Raw genomic sequence first — 20,170 nt, forward strand, 5'->3', positions numbered from 1 at the left:
TCATGCATTGCATTTACCCAGAATTCATCCTTCAGAGCTTCTGCAATATTTCTTGGTTCTACTGAAGACACAAAACAAGTGGTTCCAGTTAGTGCACATTCAGAAGATAAATTTGCAAATCTTACCATATCTCTGTAGTTTACTCTCTCTTTTCTTCTGGTCCTCATTCCATCAAAGATATCTCCCACTACTTGAGTAGATGGGTGATTTTTCTGAATTCTACTTGAGGGTTCCTTTCTGCAGACATCAAAGACTGGCTGTAACTCAGTCTCTGGAGGATGTACTGAGTCAGATGTGGTCACACTTGGCTCAGCACTTTCTTCTTTTGACCCTGGACTGTCTGTATCTGGATCACCTGTGGTAGAAGTGTCTTCTTCGGTTGTGTCTCTTTCAGCAATTAAGTCATCAACTTCATCTTCAGCTGTTTTACTGCGGAGATCAGCAAAGTCATCAAATACCACATTTACAGATTCAATAATGGTTCGAGTTCTTAGATTATACACTCTATAGGCATGACTGTTATTAGAGTATCCCATAAACAAACTCAAATCACTTTTTGAATCAAATTTAGCTAGATGCTCTCTATCATTTAGAACATAGCAGACACATCCAAACACATGCATGTATTCTAGATTAGGTTTCTTGCCATAACGAATTTCATATGAAGTCATCATAGATCCTAATCTTAGATACACACGATTTGAGATGTGACAAGCTGTGTTGACAGCCTCAGCCCAAAACATTTTAGACAGATTTTTTGCACTCATCATCACCCTAGCCATTTCTTGGATGGTTCTGTTTTTTCTTTCAGCAATACCATTTTGTTGACGAGTTTTTGGAGCAGAAAATTCATGCTTTATACCCTTTTTATTACAAAAAGCAAGAAATAAAGCATTCTCAAATTCTTTTCCATGATCAGACCTGATTCTACGAACAGAAATTTCAAATTGAGTTTTAACAAACCTGTACAGATTTTTGAACACCTCAAAAGTGTCTGATTTTTCTCTTAAAAAATACACCCATGTATATCTTGAAAAATCATCCACACATACAAAGACATATTTTTTACCACCTAGGCTTTCTACCTCTATGGGACCCATAAGATCCATATGTACAAGTTCAAAACAAATAGTGGTACCAACGTGTTGCAACACTTTGTGTGGTACTCTGGTTTGCTTTCCCTTCTGGCACATTCCACATATGGGAATATCCTCGATCTTGAGATCTGGTACTCCTCTTATGGCATTGTATTTGTTGAGCAGCTTCAGATTTTTGAAGTTTGTGTGTCCTAGCTTCTGGTGCCATAGCTCTACTTCACTTACTCTTGAGCTCTTGCAAGATATGGTGTCACCAGTTTGATAGCAATTATCCATTGATCTGGAACCTGTCAATACACAATGATTTTGGTTATCAAACACTTCACAACAGTATTTATCAAACTCTACACGTAGATCATCATCACACAATTGACTGATACTGATGAGGTTTGACCCCAATCCTTCAACATGTAAGACATTTGAAAGTTTTGGGAGTCCCTCAATACTGAGTGTTCCACGTCCAACCACTTTGCCTTTAGCTCCTCCTCCATAGGTTACACGTCCTCCATTAAGTGTGTGGTAGTTTGATAGAAATTCCTTTGTTCCAGTCATGTGCCTAGAGCATCCACTATCAAAGTACCATGAACCTGAAATGTTAGCATTTAAAGAGGTGTATACTGCTTTGCACAAAAGTTTACCTTTGGGAGTCCATATTTTACACTCCCTTTTGGTACATTCTACCTTTTTCTTTGAAGTGTTCCCTGGAGTGACGTGACTTATTTTGTACAACATTTTGTCACTGCTGAGTTTTTCACAAAATGGACGAATATGTCCTGGTGAGAAACAGTAATGACAAATGTATCCCCTTGTTCTGGACTCTGAAGTGGTGACTGTGAGATTCCTGGATTCCTTGTCATTTGAACCCTTCTCTTTGACAAAGACAATTTCTTTCTTCTTTACTGGCTTGTGTTTCTTCACTTGTTTCTTGAACCCTAGACCTTCCTTTTTGTTGTACTTTTCCAGTGACACAATCTCTTCGAGTTTAGTTGTGCCGGTATTCATCCTCTTGATTGCTAGAGTTGCTTCTTTGAGTTCATCTTTTACCTTTGCCAGTTCAAGATCCTTTTTGGTGATACCAACCTCCAAATGTGTGATTGTTTCTTTAAGGGAAGAATTTTCCCTGTTGGCTGCATCTAGAGCTTGATTCTTCTTCTCCAAGTTTCTGATCAGTTTCTTACACATTTCTTCATCATCACTGACTGCTTCATTACTGGATTCTGCTGCATTCACAGAAATAGAGTTTAAACATGTATAATGATCAGTATTTAACTCACAAACTGAAAGTGTTTCAGAAAGTGTTGCAGCATCCAGAGAGACTCCTTGGGATTCTGTTTCAGAGAAACTTCCAGTGAGATATCTGACAGAAAGAGCTTGTTTAGATGATTGTTGTTCCTCTGTCTGTTCAGGTTGTTCTTCCTCCTCATCACTGACAGCACAAATCAAACTCATTCCTCTTCTTCTCAAGGTATTTGCACATTCATTAGCATAATGTCCAAACCCTGAACAAGCCCTGCATTTAATATGATCCAAGTTAGGTGGTTCAGAATTTGAACGAATAAATGAAGAATTTTTTAAAGTGTTTTGAGAAGATGTTTGAGGAAATGTTCTCAGTGGAATAGATCTGTTCCGGGGCTGAGTTTGTCGATTTTGTGGAGAGCCTTCTGGAAATAACTGTCTGGGCTTGATTCCACTTCGTCTGTACGCCCTATTGAATTTCTGAATTTGAAATGCCACATTGTTGAGACATTCTTCTGCATCATCATCATATTCCAGAGCAACATCTTCCTTTTCTAATTCTGCCTGGAGTGCATTTGAGATAGCCTTTCCTTTCTCCTTTCTTTGATCTTCGAAGTTCATCTCTCTGGACTTGAGACTACCAATTAACTCGTCCAGCCGTAGAGATGATGTATCTTTAGCCTCCTCAATAGCAGTAACCGTCATGCTGAACCTTTCTGGAAGAGTTCTCAATACCTTATTCACTAGTGTCTCGTTGCTCAAGGGACCACCTAAGGATTGAAATTCATTAGCTAAATCAATCAACTTCTCATTGTACTGAGAAATTGTTTCAGTTTCCTCCATTCTCAGTCTCTCAAATTTGGAAGAGAGTAGTCTGAGCTTGGTTCTTCTGACACTATCTGATCCCTCACAATGTAGCTGAAGAACTTCCCAAGCATCCTTTGCAGAAGTGCATACAGAGATTAATTTAAACATTGTTAAATCTACTGAATTGAAGATTGCATTTAACGCCTTTGAGTTTTGGTTAGCATTTGATAGATCGTCTGGTGTCCACCGTAATTCTGGAGTTGGAAAAACATCTCCGTCCACATCTGTGATAGTTGGTGGCTTCCATCCAGTGAGAATAGATCTCCATGCTCTCTCATCAATGGCTTTGATGTACGCCCTCATCTTGACTTTCCAGTAGGTGTAGTTCGTGCCATCAAGTACAGGAGGTCGCATAGAAGCAGTCATCTGAGTATCCATCACGAATTCGTTTCTGTAAAGAAAAAATAGGAACAAACACTTAGTATACGTCAAGTGTTGGCTCTGATACCAATTGAAAGAATTTATGGTCCCGAATTCGTATTATACAGAGATGTTATCTAAAATGTTATGACACTTGAGACAACATGCAGCGGAAATATAAAGATTAAAAGACAATGTTCATAATTAAAAAATGTTCACAAGTAAAGACTTGTGAACTTGCCCTTTACAGGACGGAAAAATATATTAAAATTAGTATTCTAAGAATACAAACAGAAGAGGTGCGAAAACTTCTTCCTTATGAATGAATTTTTTTCAAGATCACTCTTACAATCAAATCTAGATACTAAAAGAAAAATATTAAAAATTCTAGATTTCAAAGAATGTACTCATAAGGAGTACGTACAACAGATCCTAGAAACACACTAAAATTCTCGAGATTAAAACTTCAGCTCTCTTTTGTTTCTTCGAAATCTGTAATGTTCTTGAGTCTTGAGTTTGGTATTTATAGACTTGCCAAGCTTCCACTCCTCAGCCCATGATCTGCAAGAAAACCAACCACAAGAGCACTCAAGATAATGGGTTAGTGGGTTAGTTAGGAAGTTAGAATAAAACCCACAATTAAACCCACTAATCACTACTTAGCCCACTAAGTCATACCACTTAGCCCACTAAGTAATAACTAAAATTTAATTTGAAAGTAAGAGAGTTAAAAACACTTTTGTAAAATATAACAACGTGTTTCAATGCCTTTGTAGACGAGGACGGGGACGGCGATTCCGAAGATTCCGGCGAGGGCAAGGTTGCGGCGGGTCCACCGGAAATGGTGCTCGAGATTCTCTCTCTTCGTCGCCCATTCCTCGATCCAGTGGTTCTTGCGCATTCTTCGTTGCCCATTCCTCGATCCAGTGGTTATAGCTATCTCTAGTTCGAGCTGCCCCAAATCGACAATTGGCAGATCACATTCCTCCACCGATGGAAGCTCCGGCAGGTTCATCTTCTGCGGCGGCGCAGTGGCGATCAAGTTGTTGAAGAGATTTTTTTATGTTTTCTCGAACGGTGGGTGAACTTGCCCAAATTAACAGTTAGAACAAGAAAATAAAAACAGAGGTCTGAATGTTAATTTCTCACAAAAATCACGATTGAATTCGAAATTAAAAATCATGTAGAACAAGAAGAGGAGCAAGACAAATCACCACCACAAGAACCACCGTCACAGTCCCATTTGTCTTCAATGATTTTGTTTGCCAGAGAACAGATATAAAAAGAAAATAACGAGAGGGGTAAAATCGAAGAGAAGATGAAAGCTAAATTGGAAGAAGAGGAGCAACACGAAAAATTGATGAGATTTTTTTACTGGGATATGGGATGGGTGGGTTGGCTTTGGGAGGGTGGTGGCCTGGTCTGACGGGATGACAACTTCCTTTTCTTTTTCTTTTTTCTTTCTTCTTTTCCCTTTTTTCTTTTTTTTTTTTTATTATTTTTTTATTTTTTTAATGATTAAAATATAGAATGTAAGTGAAGGGACAAATTTGCCCCTGAAAATCTCATGTGCAACACACGTGTTGTAATATTCCGGTCAAAATTGCCGGAATATTCCTTTTAGGAGGCACCGTGCAATGAATGTTGAGTTCAGGTAAAAACGTGCAAATTTTTTTTGTTTGGGGGGCAAAGTGCAAAACAAGCTATAGTTTAGGAGGCAAACTGTTTTTTACTCTTTTATATATTGGTAAGACACAATATAAAGGGGATAATTTGACAAAACTCCCTCATCACACAAGTGCAATTACAATGAGCCCAAATTTATTTTGTATTTTTAAGATAAATCCAAAACATCTTTTATTAATACAAATTAATTAAGTATCACCATTATACCATTATCTTATTATAAGGTATCTTAGGGTATAACATAAATATACGTAATATTTGTTTCACTATTTTTTTCTCTCTAGATCTGATTTTCTCCATTTTTTTCTCTTAGGGTTGAACATAAATATACGTAATATTTGTTTCTCTCTTTTTTCTCTCTAGATCTGATTTCTCCTTTTTTTTCTATTGACCGTTGCGCCTCTCTCCGTTCAGCCTCCGTTTTGTTTCTTATCTCTCCACCGGCGCCGCCCCCACCCCTCTTTCCTCTCTCGCCGTAACCTGTGGGCGAGGCGCCGGAACAACGGTCGAAGACGAAGCCTGAAACGTGAGCTTCTGCTCCATCTCGCGGCTAAGTGATGCTGCGGCGAGCGGCATCTGAGACTGCTCGAACGGAGCCACAGAAGCTGAAATTGAGTGCTCCGGCGTAGCACTGCTACCGCGGCATCGGAGACTGCTCGAACGGAGCCACAGAAGCTGAAATTGAGTGCTCCGGCGTAGCACTGCTACCGCGGCCTCGACCACGGCCTGGACCGCCGCCACGCGATGGTTGTTTTTGGCCGCGGCCGGTTGGCTGCTGCGGTCCCCTTCCGCCGGCGGCACGTGATCGTCCTCGTCCATCTCTCCCTATCCCCGAAACCACAAAACAAATCATTTATGCATATTCAAATTCACAAAATAATACTTACACAAAAAAACCAGATTTAACCAAACCCATTACACAGAACAACATACTTACCAATGAATACCACACAATTACGTAATACTATATGCATATACAGATTTCAAAACCACAAAATAATACTTACTAATATATATATATATATATATATATATATATATATATATATATATAATTAAGAAATTAAAAGAATATTCCATAAATTAAGTGTTAACAATTTTCGATCAAAAAAAAAAAGTGTTAACAATTTCTACTGTAGGTGGGAGATTGAGTCCCGGCGTAAACAGAGATGGCCTTGTTGGTGGTGGTGTACTGGTCTTGCATTTTTTCTGAACATAGTAGTGGTTTACGTTTCAAATAGCGGATTTTTAAATAGTGGATTTATGTATAGTGAATTTACGTTTTTTTCCGTTGTTATTTTTTTATTTGTGTTACTATTGGATTACGTATGTTTTTAGTGGATTTCGATAAGTTTGTTGTGGATTATGTTAATGTAAAGTGGATTACGTTATTTTACAGTGATTTTTATAGTAATTTTACAATGGTTTTCGATAAATTTGTAGTAGTTTCTGATGAGTATATAGTGGATTTTAATTTTTGTAACCCGGGTGGAAAAAAATTTATGTGGATTTCACTAATTTAATAGTGGTTTTCGATGAACATGTAGTGAATTACACTAATTTAACAGTGGGTTACACTAATTTAATAGTGGGATTACATTAATATTAATGTGGATTATGCTTATTTTATAGTAATTTTTACTTTATTTTCATAGTAGTTTTCGATAAATTTAGTGGTTTTCGATTATTATGTAGTGGATTTTTTTTTATATAAAATATTAAATATGCACGATTTAAAAACTTAAATAAAATAAAAAATAAAAAATAAAAAATAAAAAAATAACAAAGTTTTGTTTTTAATTTTGAAATAAAAAAAACTATTAAAAAAAATAAAAATAAAAATGGAAAAACACTAAAATTGCGTGCAGATAGGGAGAGAATATGGGGGGTGGGGTGAGATTAGGGATGGCAATGGGTACGGGTTTGGCGGGTCTTGGACCCGGAACCGACCCGTTTGGGGCGGATCTGGGTCAGCTAAATGGTTCTGGGTCGCGTAATGGGTTTAAGTTTCTAGAACCGGATGGTTCTGGGTCGGGTTACGGGTCTAATTGGAACCGACCCAGAACCGACCCGTATATATATATATATATATATATATATATATATATATATATATATATATATATATATATATATATATATATATATATATATATATATATATATATATATATATATATATATATATATATATATATATATATATATATATATATATATAATTTCAGATTTCATTTATCCACCTATCAATTTCCATCTTGTCTATTCTCATTTATCTATTTTCACTGTTTTATTTTTCGAATCTCATTTCTCGTGAGTAATATTTATCACTTGTCGACCACCGCTAATTGTCTTGTATTTTAAATTTTACTTATTATCGAAGTTAAATATAATTAATTGTAATTTTATTGTACATGTTATGTCACTTGTAGAGATTTTTTAAAATATTGTATTTTAATATTGATATTATTTCGTAAAAATATACAAGCAAAATGTTATGAAAGTTAAAAAAATATTAAACTTTTTGTATGTTAATGGGTCTAGCGGGTCTGGCGGGTCAGAACCGTTTAGTTAGGGTCTGGGTTGGGGCGGGTCTGGGTCTAAGCTTAAGCGGGTTGGGGCGGGTCTTGGGTTTATATATTTTTCGTGGGTCGGGTCTTGGGTTTAGGCAAACCCGGCCCAGAACCGACCCGTTGCCATCCCTAGGTGAGATAGTGGAGAGAAATAAGGGATTTGCATTTTAATTTTTTTTTAATGATTTTCCATAATAATATAATATGGTAACTTTGACTAATAGTAAATAGGGGTATTTTGGATAATTTGAGTCAATTGGATTTATAACAAATATCAATTAAAAAAATAGATTTATTAAGAAGTCAAAATTGTATGGAGGGGTTTTGTCAAATAGCCCCCAATATAAAGTGATAATAAATATAAGTATTTAAATAATGTTAAATATAATATTAAATGCGACATTCATTATTATTAAATAATGTTAAAATAAATTATTAACAAATTAACGTAATAAATTTTAAAAAATATAAGGAATTGCGGTTCACCATCCCCAAACATCTATTAGTAATTATATAATATTAATAAACTCCACTATTAAAAAATATAAATAATACTCAATTAAATTGATAGTATTACAAATCCGAATAAAAAATAAAATAAGATGTTTATTTAGAAAAAAATAGATTATAACTCATTGCAACTAGTTTTCTTACACTTTAAAATAAAACTATATACTCAAAATATTGTATTGTGATTTTTCATTTAATATTTAGTTTAATCAAATAGTAAGATTTGAATTGATTAAGCTCAAATCCTTTCGGTTAGTAAAAGTTAATCAAAGATTTAAATCAATTAAGGTTAATAATTGACAAGAACGTGTTAATTGAATTAACTGTTTATAATTAAAAGTCTAATATATTTTTAATTCAATTTTATCATAAAAATAATATTTAAGTCTAAGAACTAGATAGTAAGATTTGAATCGATTAAGCTTAAGTCCGTTCAATTTGTAAATATTTTTCAAAGATTTGAATCGATTAAGTTCAACCATTGACAAGAACGTATTAATTGAGTTAACTATTTATAATTAAAGTCTAATATCCTTTTAATTCAATTTTAACAAAATACAAACATATATTTAATTCGTAAAAATTGTAAGAATCAAATCGTAAATCGTAAGATTTAATCTAACCATAATATTTGAATCGACTAAATCTTACGATTTTTACAAATTCAATTTTATTATTTTTTTTGATAAAATTCAATAAATAAATAAAAGATACTAAACTTTAACTATACATATATAGTTACTTCGATTAATACGTTAGTGCAAATTGTTGAGTTTAACCGATTCAACTATTTGAATATTGTCTACGAATTGAAATGGCTTGAGCTTAATCGTTTCAAATATTTGAATATTGTTTTTGAATTGAAAACACATGAGCTTAATTGATTCAAATCTTACGATTACGATTCAATTTAAACTTCAAATTCTTTCGAAATTCATTTTTAAATTACATGAGTTGATCCGCATTGCCTTCGATTTTTAAAATTTATTATTTATAGATTTGTTAATATTGGATATTTTTAATATATAATAATAATTAGATGAGAATTGGTAATTTATTTAACATTATTTATATAAATTTTATTATCATTATACATTGTAGCTTTGTGATATATATACTTATTGTTAGGTAAATTTGAATAATGTGTTGTATCCCAAGTATTCTTGTATGCTTGAAGGGGGTTACAAGTCCAAATGCTATAGGATCCATTTTTGGACTGGTGGTTTAATGATTCCTACGAATAATGATATAATTGACTTTACAAATTCCGCAATAAATAGATTTAAAATTTATAAAAATACAAAAGGTACAAAAGACATTTCGCATACTATTTATTATTTATGTTTTTAAATATTAAATATTTGTAATAAGGGTGTTTTAGACAATATACAAATTATTAAAAATTCAATTGTGTTGCTGGAATCTCACCCTATACTTAGACACGGCCATGGGCCGGTTCGGGCCGGTTCACGGTTCACTTTTTCCGGAACCGGAACCGGCCCGTAATATGTACGGTTCGGCGGGCCGGGTCGACCCGCCGGTTCACTCCGGTTTCGGGCCTATCCGGGCCGGTTCCGGGTCAGCCCGGAAAATTTGAATTTTTTTTTTTTTTTAAATACTTGATGAATAAATAAATTAAAAGAAGTATTTTTAAATAGAAAAAGGAAAAGGAAATAAATGAAAAGACTTGAACTTAATTTGATATTGAACTTTACTAAACTTTGATAATAAAGAAGTAGAGAGAATTGTGAGTGAATTGGTGAGAAATTGGGTGGGGGGTGAGGGTATTTATAGGAAAATTGGGGGGGGGGGAACCAAAAAAACAAAACAAATAACGGCCGGTTCACTAGCCGTTACTTGGTTTTTTTTTTAATTTTTTTTTTAAAAGAAAAAAAATCCGGGTGAACCGCCGGGCCGGCCCAGCGGTTCACGGTTCACCAATTCATAGAACCGGGCCCGTCTGCAGACGACGGGCCGGTTCACCGGTCAACGGTTCGGGCCGGTTCGTCAACGGGCCGGTTGGGGCCGGTTCCGGGCCCAAAACCGGCCCATGGCCGTGTCTACCTATACTTACCCTAAACATAACTCTAATAAATAAATCAATCAAAATAAAAATATTGGAAATATAAACACTTATAATTTGCGTCCCCTTCCCTATTCGAATACTCTGGGGAAATCGACGTGAAGATGATATTTTGGTAATTGGGGTTTTTGTGCATAGGTCCCTAACCAAACATTTTTATTATTCTAGGTTTATGGGCTATATCTCTTTCACCAATAAGCCCATCCCTTTAATATTTATTATAAATAAAGGAAACATTCATGTATATGACAGTATTACCCTCAACTTTTTATACCCAATTCTTAAGTGTATCCTCAATTTAATCAATTTTGACCACAAAAATCCAATTTTGACTTTTTGTTTTCAAAAACTTTTTTTTTCAATAAATTTTTTTTGCCGCCCGATTCCGGCCTTGACTTTTCGATTTTTTTTTTATCTGGTCTGTTTTTTTCCGCCGCCGGATTCCTGCGTTGACTTTTTTTTTTTTTTTTTTTTTTTTTTTTTTTTACGTCCACCGCTAAACGTTGACCGTAATTGTGTTGTCACTGACAGTAAATTAACGTAATATTATTATTATTTTTTTATTGTTATTTTTTTTAATTTTGTTTGATTTGTTGACAAGTTAACGTAATTATATTACTGTCGTTGACAGTAAAATAACTGTAAACAATATAATATTACTGTCAACCACATCAATATTATTATTTTTTTGGGTTTTTTGTTTTGTTTGAGTTATTCACGGAGTAACGTAATAATATTACTGTCTATATTGTAATATTATTGTAAGCACAATAATATTACTGTGGTTGACGGTAATATTACTATTATAGTAATATTGTTGTCAACCACATCAGTATTATATTTTGTTCGGGTTTTTTTGTTTGTTTGAGTTATTCACGGAGTAACGTGATAATATTACTGTCTATTATTGTAATATTGTTATAGTAATATTACTGTCACACACATGTAATATTATTGTAGTATTATTGTGGTTGACGGTAATATTATTGTTGTTATAGTTATATTACTGTACAATAATATTATTTTTTTTGGCTTTTTATTATGTTTACATTTGTTGAACGGTCAACATAGTAATATTACTCTATTACACAATAATAATGAGTTTTGTTGTGTTAATATTACTGTACTAGAGATTTATATAGCAATATTACTGTGTTAAACTGATTTTACTGTGTTTAACAGTAATATAGTTAATATTATTGTCAATCACAACAATATTGCTGTTTAAACGAAAAAAAAAAGATGTTACAGAAAGAGAGAAAGAAAGAAAGAAAAAAAAATCGAAAAAGTCAAAGTCGGAATCCGGCGGCGAAAAAAAAAAAAGTCAACGCCGGAAACCGGCGAAAAAATCCGGAAGAAAAAAAAATGTCAACGGCTGTGACGGACGAATTTGTCCATAAAAATGTGTTTTGGGTCAAAATTGAATAATTTTGGGTCAAATTGAGGTTAAATTAAATTAAATGATGAAATTGGAGCATATTAAAGTATGATGTGCTATTTTAATCTTTTACAAAAGTCTGGACCATGTGTGGACTTATTTGTAATTATGTTTATTGTCTGGATCTCTTTATGAATAAGTACCCATTGATGGGCTTATTTGTAAAGACCCCTTGGTAATTCAATGGTAGGAATTTCTCCCAAGCGAGGTTTGAAATATGAATGTTAAACGTGGGTTATTTTTGTAATGTAAATATTGAAGGACTGTCACCAAATTGAGAAAATATGGGTGTCCTCATCTAATACAAAATTAGGTTTCAATAGAGTGAGATAATTAGTAGATAAAGGATGACCATTACATTTTAGTCTTTACACCTTCATGTCAAAGCTATTTTATCTTCTTTGTTTTCACAGCAAATGGCAAATATGCTTATGACAAGGAACTTAAATGCACATAGTTCCAAACAAAAAGTAGCATCGCAAATAAACTCATTCCCATGTCTTTTGTGTAAAATACATTTTATAATATAATTTCCATCAATTTTATCTATTATACTCTAATTTCATCAATATTGCACATTGACCCCGGATTTGAACAAATGTATCACATTAACCCACATTTTCATAATTTTTTGAAAAAATATTTTTTCTTAAAGAATTTTTTTTTTCTCAATTTTTTTTTTCCGGCCAGATTCCGGCATTGACCGCGGTTCTCCGTCATTGACTTTCTTTTTTTTTTGAAAACTTTATTTTTCTGAATTTTTTTTCCAGCCGGTCTCTGGCGTTGACTTTTTTTTTTGTTGAAATGTCTTTCTCTTTAAATTACTATGTTAACAACAAAATTATTGTTTGAGACAGCAATATTGAATGCCCAAACAGTAATATTACTAATACAAGTAATTTGACTCAAACAATGCACGAGAATTTACAAAAAAGGTTAGGCATATTACATTTCAAGTTATTCAGTACTCCCGTCGAAAACCGTGTGTTATTTTATACCGCCCCTAGATCTCTGTTTTGTTAAATGAAGAATTCTTAATTGACTATCACAAAAGGGACTATAATGATAGATAAATGATTATGAGATTGATGGAGTTTTAAGAATATATATATATATATAAGGGTTTGTTTGAGCCATTTTGCACTATATATTTTTTACCATTTTCAGTTAATTTTGCTTGGGAAATTTTGGTATTTATATTTTTTTTCTCCAAAACATCTAATTGCTTAGATTTTTTAAATTTTCTGAATAAAACCTTTTATTTTTGTCATTTTGAGTTTCTTCATTTTTTTTTTCTTAAATGTCTTCCGGTAGTTCAAACATTCTAAGATTACAAACATCTTTACAATCCTATGATTGTTGAGAATTTGAACTATCGAAAGACATTTAAGAGAAAAAAAAATGAAGAAACTCAAAATGACAAAAATAAAAGGTTATATTCAGAAAAAAAATATATAAGTAATTATATGTTTTGTAGAAAAAAAAAATACCAAAATTTCCCAAGTAAAATTGACCGAAAATGTTTAAAAAAATAGTGGAAAAATGGCTCAAACAAACCCTTATATTTATAGGCTTTAGCAGGGGTATTTTCGTCCGATTTTGGAAAAAATGTAACTGTAAGGGAGTTTTTGTATTTATGTGTAGTACATGGGTTATTTGATACAAAGTCCATAGTACATGGGTGTTTTTGTATTTAACCCTTTTTTATTGACTACTTTTTAAAGTAGCTTCTTTTTTGTAACTTTTAAACCAATTCCACCTTCTTCATTTAAAATATAATTTTTAATATTTAAATATTTTATATTTATATATTTATTAAAAGGGTTTAACCAAAATGAAACACATCAAAAAATTAATAAAATAGATGCAACACACATGCATCTTCCTAGTATCAATAAATTTATAAACTAATGTTTTTGGGGAAAAACTAAAAAAGATTGGAATTTATATTATTGTATCTATCGCAATTATCAAGTATCAATTTATTATAAGAAAATTCTTCCCAACACCATCATAAAACCATCGACAGTACAATAGTACAATATGATATGGACAACGTTACTGCAATAGCAAACATTGATGAAACATATTTACATGGACAATGTTACTCTGTCCATGAAATTATCTATGAAATATCTGATACAAGGAAACGTGTAAAAGAAAGAGAAAAAAAAAACACAAGTTTATGTATCAACCAGCTAAGAAAGCATCAACCCTTGCATTAGCCTTTCCGGAAAGAAACTTCATGCAAATGGGTGGATTCACACCAAGCAAAGCTAATATAGAACTAGGCAACGTCCATATCCCATCTCCGCATATCAATCCCGAAGCTACCGCAGGTCCAAACGCATCCGCCTTCGCCTTGTCAATCTTCTCCCACACAAATAGTATCAAACTCCCAACACACATATCAATAGTAAAATACCCTCCAATATAGAAAGGGATCGCCATCGCCATCGGAAGAGGAATAAATCTCGACCACTTCTTCCCAACCGCATCTCTAATCCCGTTTATAGCAACGGCCCCGATAAAGAACACGTAGCAAAGCGTCAGACAATTCTTCGGCAAAGCAGAAACCCCCTCCACCCCCAAAATTGCCATATTCCGGTACACGCTAGCATACGGTGCGGGATACTTCGAGCCCTCTATCCCTATATCATGGAATGCTTTGTATAATAGCCAAAACACGCACGGCGAAATAACGCAACCCATAGCGGTTCCGATTATCTGGCTAATGAACATTGACCTTGGTGAGGCTAGCGTCATGTACCCGGTCTTGAAGTCTTGTGTTAGGTCGGAGGCAGTGGAGACTATATTCATCATGACACCGCACGCCGCAAGCCCCGCGAGTACCCCGCCGTGGGACGCACCGGCCCACGCGCCGATCACGAATATGGCTAATTTCCCGTAAGTGGAAGCCAACGACCAATCGGTGAGACCGCAACCGTAAGCATTGCAGAAGGCTAGAGCGGGTGCGAATATGTATATGACTATAATGTAGTACCACTTGAGCGGTGGGAAAATGTGCGGTAGAGTTGCGGTGGAGATTGCCGCTATGGTTAAGTAGCCGGTGATTGCGATCCATGTTGGGATTTGGTCCTTGAGGAAAAGTCGGGTTCTTATTTGATCGTCGTACGATAGAGCGGGGGTATTTGAGGGAGATGTCGAGTGGTTATCTACGGGGAGAACGAGTTTCGCTTTTTTTTCTTGGAATTGGTTGTACAATCCGTACATGGTGCGGCCGAGGACTTTGATGAAGTTGTAAAGGCCGTCGCCTAGGATCATTGCTATAGCTATGAAGACTCTGTAACCTTGCAAGCTGTGGAGGCTGCTCGATTTATACTCGGCGGAGAACCAATCGCCTTTTCTGTTCCATATGAGTGGCCACATTATACCCCATGAAAGGATAGCTCCGATTAGCAACGATACGTTGATAAGGTAGGGGCATATCATGCCTACTCCCACGTACGTTGCCGAGAAATCAAAGTAAAACCTGTTTTTTTTTTCAATCATAAACAGAGAAGAAATTAGTGAGAAAATCACGTGCATGTATTTATGTGGGGAAATTGATATATGGGTTACTTATATTACCTGTTGTCGTATGCTTTAAGACCAAAAGTAGGGAAGTTGACAAATCCGCATCCGTCGCCTGAAGTGAAAAACCATTGGAAGAAACCCCACAGAAAGCTGAAGGAGAAGAATTTCCCCAATGCTCTCACTTGTTTCCTGGCAATGCGATTGTATATATATATTCCATTATGAAATACTTTTCGACATAATAATAATAAGGTATAGTGATTATTTTGTGACTTACTTTGCTAGCTTGGCTCCGCGAGGAGTATGGAAGCTATTGATTAGATGCGCAGTAGCTGTGCCACTCGGATATATCAGTTTGAAATCTATTATCATTATCTGAAGAACAATTTAAATAAGTATCGGTAAAGAAAAAAATCAGTTGCAAATATACGATGACTACGTACGCATATTGTTGTTGAGTATGAAAACGAAAAATGTACCTTACGAAGAGGGACGACAGAAAAGAGGCCTAAGAAGCTGACGACAAAGAGGAAACCGATCATCCACGAAAGCGATGGGTTCTTAATATTTTGAGAGTTGTTAGCTTCGGTTGTTTGTTTTGCAATTATTTCACTCATACCAAAAAGATAGCTCCCAAAACCTCCTGAAGGATTCAACTTATGTTAGAGTTTTGCCAAAAAAGAATATCCAAGGTATATATATATATATATATATATATATATATATATATATATATATATATATATATATATATATATATATATATATTCATTGGGCAAATTACGGTCACCCCTAAATTATGGTCAAATTTCGAAAAACACCCCTCATATTTGGGTAATTACAGTCACCCAGTCAACTATGTATATTATCTTACGAAAATACCCCTCAAGATGTAAATTTAGGAATGTTAAATCGGTAAAACGGAACCGAAATTTCGGTACACCAACATTACATACCGTTTACCGAACTGAATATACGATTTGGTTCGGTAAGAAAACGAATTACATAAATTTTGTGTAAAAATATTTAAAAGGAGAGGGGTGGCTGTAATTACCCAAACAAGAGGGAGTTTTTCGTAATTTGGTCATACCTCAGGAGTGGCCGGAATTTGCCCTATATTCATTTATTGATATGAGGGTAGAATGTGTTGAGTTTTAATTTTATTTTTGTACTAACATACCAAATGTTTGTTCAATCAACATGTATAAGGGAAAATTATAAGTGTGTGATTGTGTTTAATTTACAGTTGAAAAACTACCCAAATAAGCATTTAATTTGACGAATTGGAGTCAATAATAGAATAGCTAACACATCAAATGATAGCGATAAATCCGGGGCATGAAATAAAGGTGGAATGTGATGGGGAAGGAATCCAATGATCCCATAAACAAATTCCAGAAATCCGGCTGCTGCCGGCCAACTTCCATCAATATTATTAAATAATCCCAAGAAGCAATCACATGACTGATGACATCAGCCAACCTAGTATAATATTTAGACAAAGAATACATGTATGTATGAAATCATAATCTTACAAGTCCAAATTTGAGAGAGTTAAAACAAACTAGACAACAATTGACTTGCAAGTTGTAAGCGGTCCCTTTGACTATGACAGCGATAAAGACAACGTATTGTATTTAATATTTAATATTTACACATTAAGAAAAGAAACAATCTTGCTTGTGATCCAAATTCTTGGTCCCACCAGAAAGGCGAGGCCACACTCAATCCATAATTTATCGCCTAAATTATTTTATATATATATATATATATATATATATATATATATATATATATATATTTAGTCCATCTAAATTTTATTAATTAGCTAATTCAGAAGGGCATATTACAAATAAGCCCATCAGTGGGAACTTATTCATAAAGAGATCCAGACAATATTCTCCTTTACCAATAAGTCCACACATGGTCCAGATTTATGTAAAGGACTAAAATAACCCCTCTTACTTTTATATGCTCCAATTTCATCCTTAACTTACTTTAACTTCAATTTGACCCCAACTTTCACAAATTATTCAATTTTGACCCAAAACTTTTTTTTTTTCACAAATTTTTTTTTTTTCAAAAACTTTTTTTTCCCGCCGGATTCCGGCGTTGACCGGCGGTCAACGCCGGTCTCCGGCGTTGACCGGCGGTCAACGCCGGTCTCCGGCGTTGACTTTTTAATTTTTTTTTTTTTTTTTTTTTTTTTTTTTTTTTTCCTTCCGGATTTTTTTTCCCGGATTCCGGCGTTGACCGGCGGTCAACGCCGGTCTCCGGCGTTGACTTTTTAATTTTTTTTTTTTTTTTTTTTTTTTTTTTTTTTTCTTCCGGATTCCGGCGGTCAACGCCGGTCTCCGGCGTTGACTTTTTAATTTTTTTTTTTTTTTTTTTTTTTTTTTTTTTCCTGTAACTTTTTTTTCCGTTTAAACAGCAATATTGCTGTGAATGACAGTAATATTAACTATATTACTGTTAAACACAGTAAAATTAACTAAACTATAGTTTAACACATTGATATTGCTATATTAATCTCTAGCACATTAATATTAACACAACAAAAATCATTATTATTGTATAATAAAGTAATATTACTATGTTGTCCGTTCAACAAATGTAAACAAAATAAAAAAAACCAAAAGAATTAATATTACTGTGAGTGACAGTAATATTACTATAGCAACAGTAATATTACAATAGTAGACAGTAATATTATTACGTTACTTCGTGAATAACTCGAACAAAACAAACACCCCAAAAAAATAATAATATTGATGTTGTTGACAGTAATATTATTGTGTTTACAGTTATTTTACTGTCAACGACAGTAATATAATTACGTTGACTTGTCAACAAATCAAAAAAAATAAAAAAAAATAATAATAAATAAAAAAATATAATATTGCATTAATTTACTGTCAACGGCAGCACAATTACATAAATGTAATGTCAACGGCAGTACAATTACGTTAATTAACTATCATTGACAGTATAATTACGCTAAATTACTGTCAGTGACAGCACAATTACGGTCAACGTGTAGCGGCGGGCGTGGAAAAACAAAACAAACCAAACAAAAAAAAAAAAAACTTAAAAAAACACTAAAGAAAGAGACCGCCGGAAACCGGCGAAAAAATCCGGAAGAAAAGAAAAGAAAAAAAAAAAAAAAAAAAAAAAAAAAAAAAAGTCAACGCCGGAGACCGGCGTTGACCGCCGGTCAATGCCGGAATCCGGAAAAAAAATCCGGAAGAAAAAAAAAAAAAAAAAAAAAAAAAAGAAGTTTAAAAAGTCAACGCCGGAATCCGGCGGCAAAAAAAAGTTTTTGAAAAAAAAAAATTTTTTGAAAAAAAAAAAATTTTGGGTCAAAATTTAATAATTTGTGAAATTTGGGGTCAAATTGAGATTAAATTAAGTTAAGGATGAAATTGGAGCATATTAAATTATACTCCAAAAAAAAGTCAAAATTGAATTTTTGTGGTCAAAATTGAACTTTTATGGACAAAATTGATTAATTTGGATTACAATTAAGAATTGGGTATAAATGATTGAGGGTAATATTGGGATATACATGAATGTTTCCTTTAGTTATAATAAATATTAAAGGGATGGGCTTATTGGTGAAAGAGATATGTCCCCTATACCTAGAATAATAAACATGCTTGGTTGGGGACTTTTGCATAAAAATCCCAATTCAGAATCCAAACTAATGCAAATATATCCTAATTTTTATTAATTAGTCCACAAAAAATCCAAATTAATGCAAAAAAGACATCTAAATTTTGTTTCTTTTCTTCTTCTATTTTCCTATTTTTTTATTTTGTCACAAAAAAAATTACTCAAAATAAATTCAAACGCTCGAAAATCTAAGCCCTCCCTATAACAAATACCTGGACTCGCCGTTGTTACACCGTACCCCACCGCAAACGCTACCTAGCATGCTTACTTTTGGAATCGTGGTTAAAAGATGATCATATTTTTGTATCCAAAAAGAAAGTGTCTTTACAGAGAAATGGTTGGCCTACTACAAAGCCTCTTTAATCCCTAGTAAATATAAAGAATTATCGAACTTTAATAGGAATTAATGTTTAAACTATAGACCTTGCAAACCCTGCTCCGTCCTGATTCAGATCAGTAACATTAATCTTGCTAATTTGCCTATATTATAACCTAGAGAGAGAGAGAGGGGTAACTGACCGCTGAAGGCGATGCCGGAGGTGGCAACAACACAGGTCTGAATAACAGTGTTCTCTTGCCTTGTAAAAGGCTGTTTCAAAAGCCCCGATTTTTCGAGAAATTTTGTCCAAGTCTTGACGAAGAAGAAACCCAAAAGACCGGCGGAAACATTGAGGGAAGGGATAATACCGGTGGTGAGATTCAGCTTCATAACTATGAATGTGAATAGAATTCCCAATACAAAGCTCACTACAAACGCCCTCACTGTCAGCTGCTTCTGCCACGTCGGCACCTCCGTACCCTCGAACGTCTTCTCTGTCGATGCACCTTTGACATCATCGTCGTCGTCGTTGTTGTTGGTGTTTACACGTTGTTCTTCGTTCCGATGGGTTTCGTCCCCGTCGGTTTTCTTGTTGATGCTCGACGACCTATCCATATCGATCCCTTGTTGGTGTTAACAGCTCTTTCTCTCTCTTCTTTTCTTTTGGTGGGGATTTTGTTATATAGATAGAGAGAGAGAGAGAGAGAGAGTTTGGGTGTTTGTAGTTTTGGAGGGGGCCTCGAAAAGGTCAACTAGAGCAGTGATGCAGTGTGCACAGAGTGCGGTGGGGGT

General features: G+C 34.2%; 1 protein-coding gene across 1 annotated transcript; it reads right to left on the reverse strand.

The window, feature by feature from the left end:
• Positions 1–13,817: 13,817 nt before the first annotated feature.
• Positions 13,818–20,170, reverse strand: LOC105971145 (putative metal-nicotianamine transporter YSL7). The gene is made up of 5 exons (XM_088825122.1): positions 19,579–20,170; positions 15,867–16,030; positions 15,665–15,762; positions 15,442–15,576; positions 13,818–15,343 (listed from the first exon to the last, which is right to left on the reverse strand). Exons 1-5 carry the CDS (start codon positions 19,991–19,993, stop codon positions 14,041–14,043), a joined length of 2,115 nt encoding a protein of 704 aa, XP_088681248.1. The 5' UTR covers positions 19,994–20,170; the 3' UTR covers positions 13,818–14,040.

The sequence above is a fragment of the Erythranthe guttata genome, chromosome 11, assembly GCF_056151865.1.
Source record: "Erythranthe guttata isolate IM_541 chromosome 11, IM_541, whole genome shotgun sequence".
Classification (NCBI taxonomy): domain Eukaryota; kingdom Viridiplantae; phylum Streptophyta; class Magnoliopsida; order Lamiales; family Phrymaceae; genus Erythranthe; species Erythranthe guttata.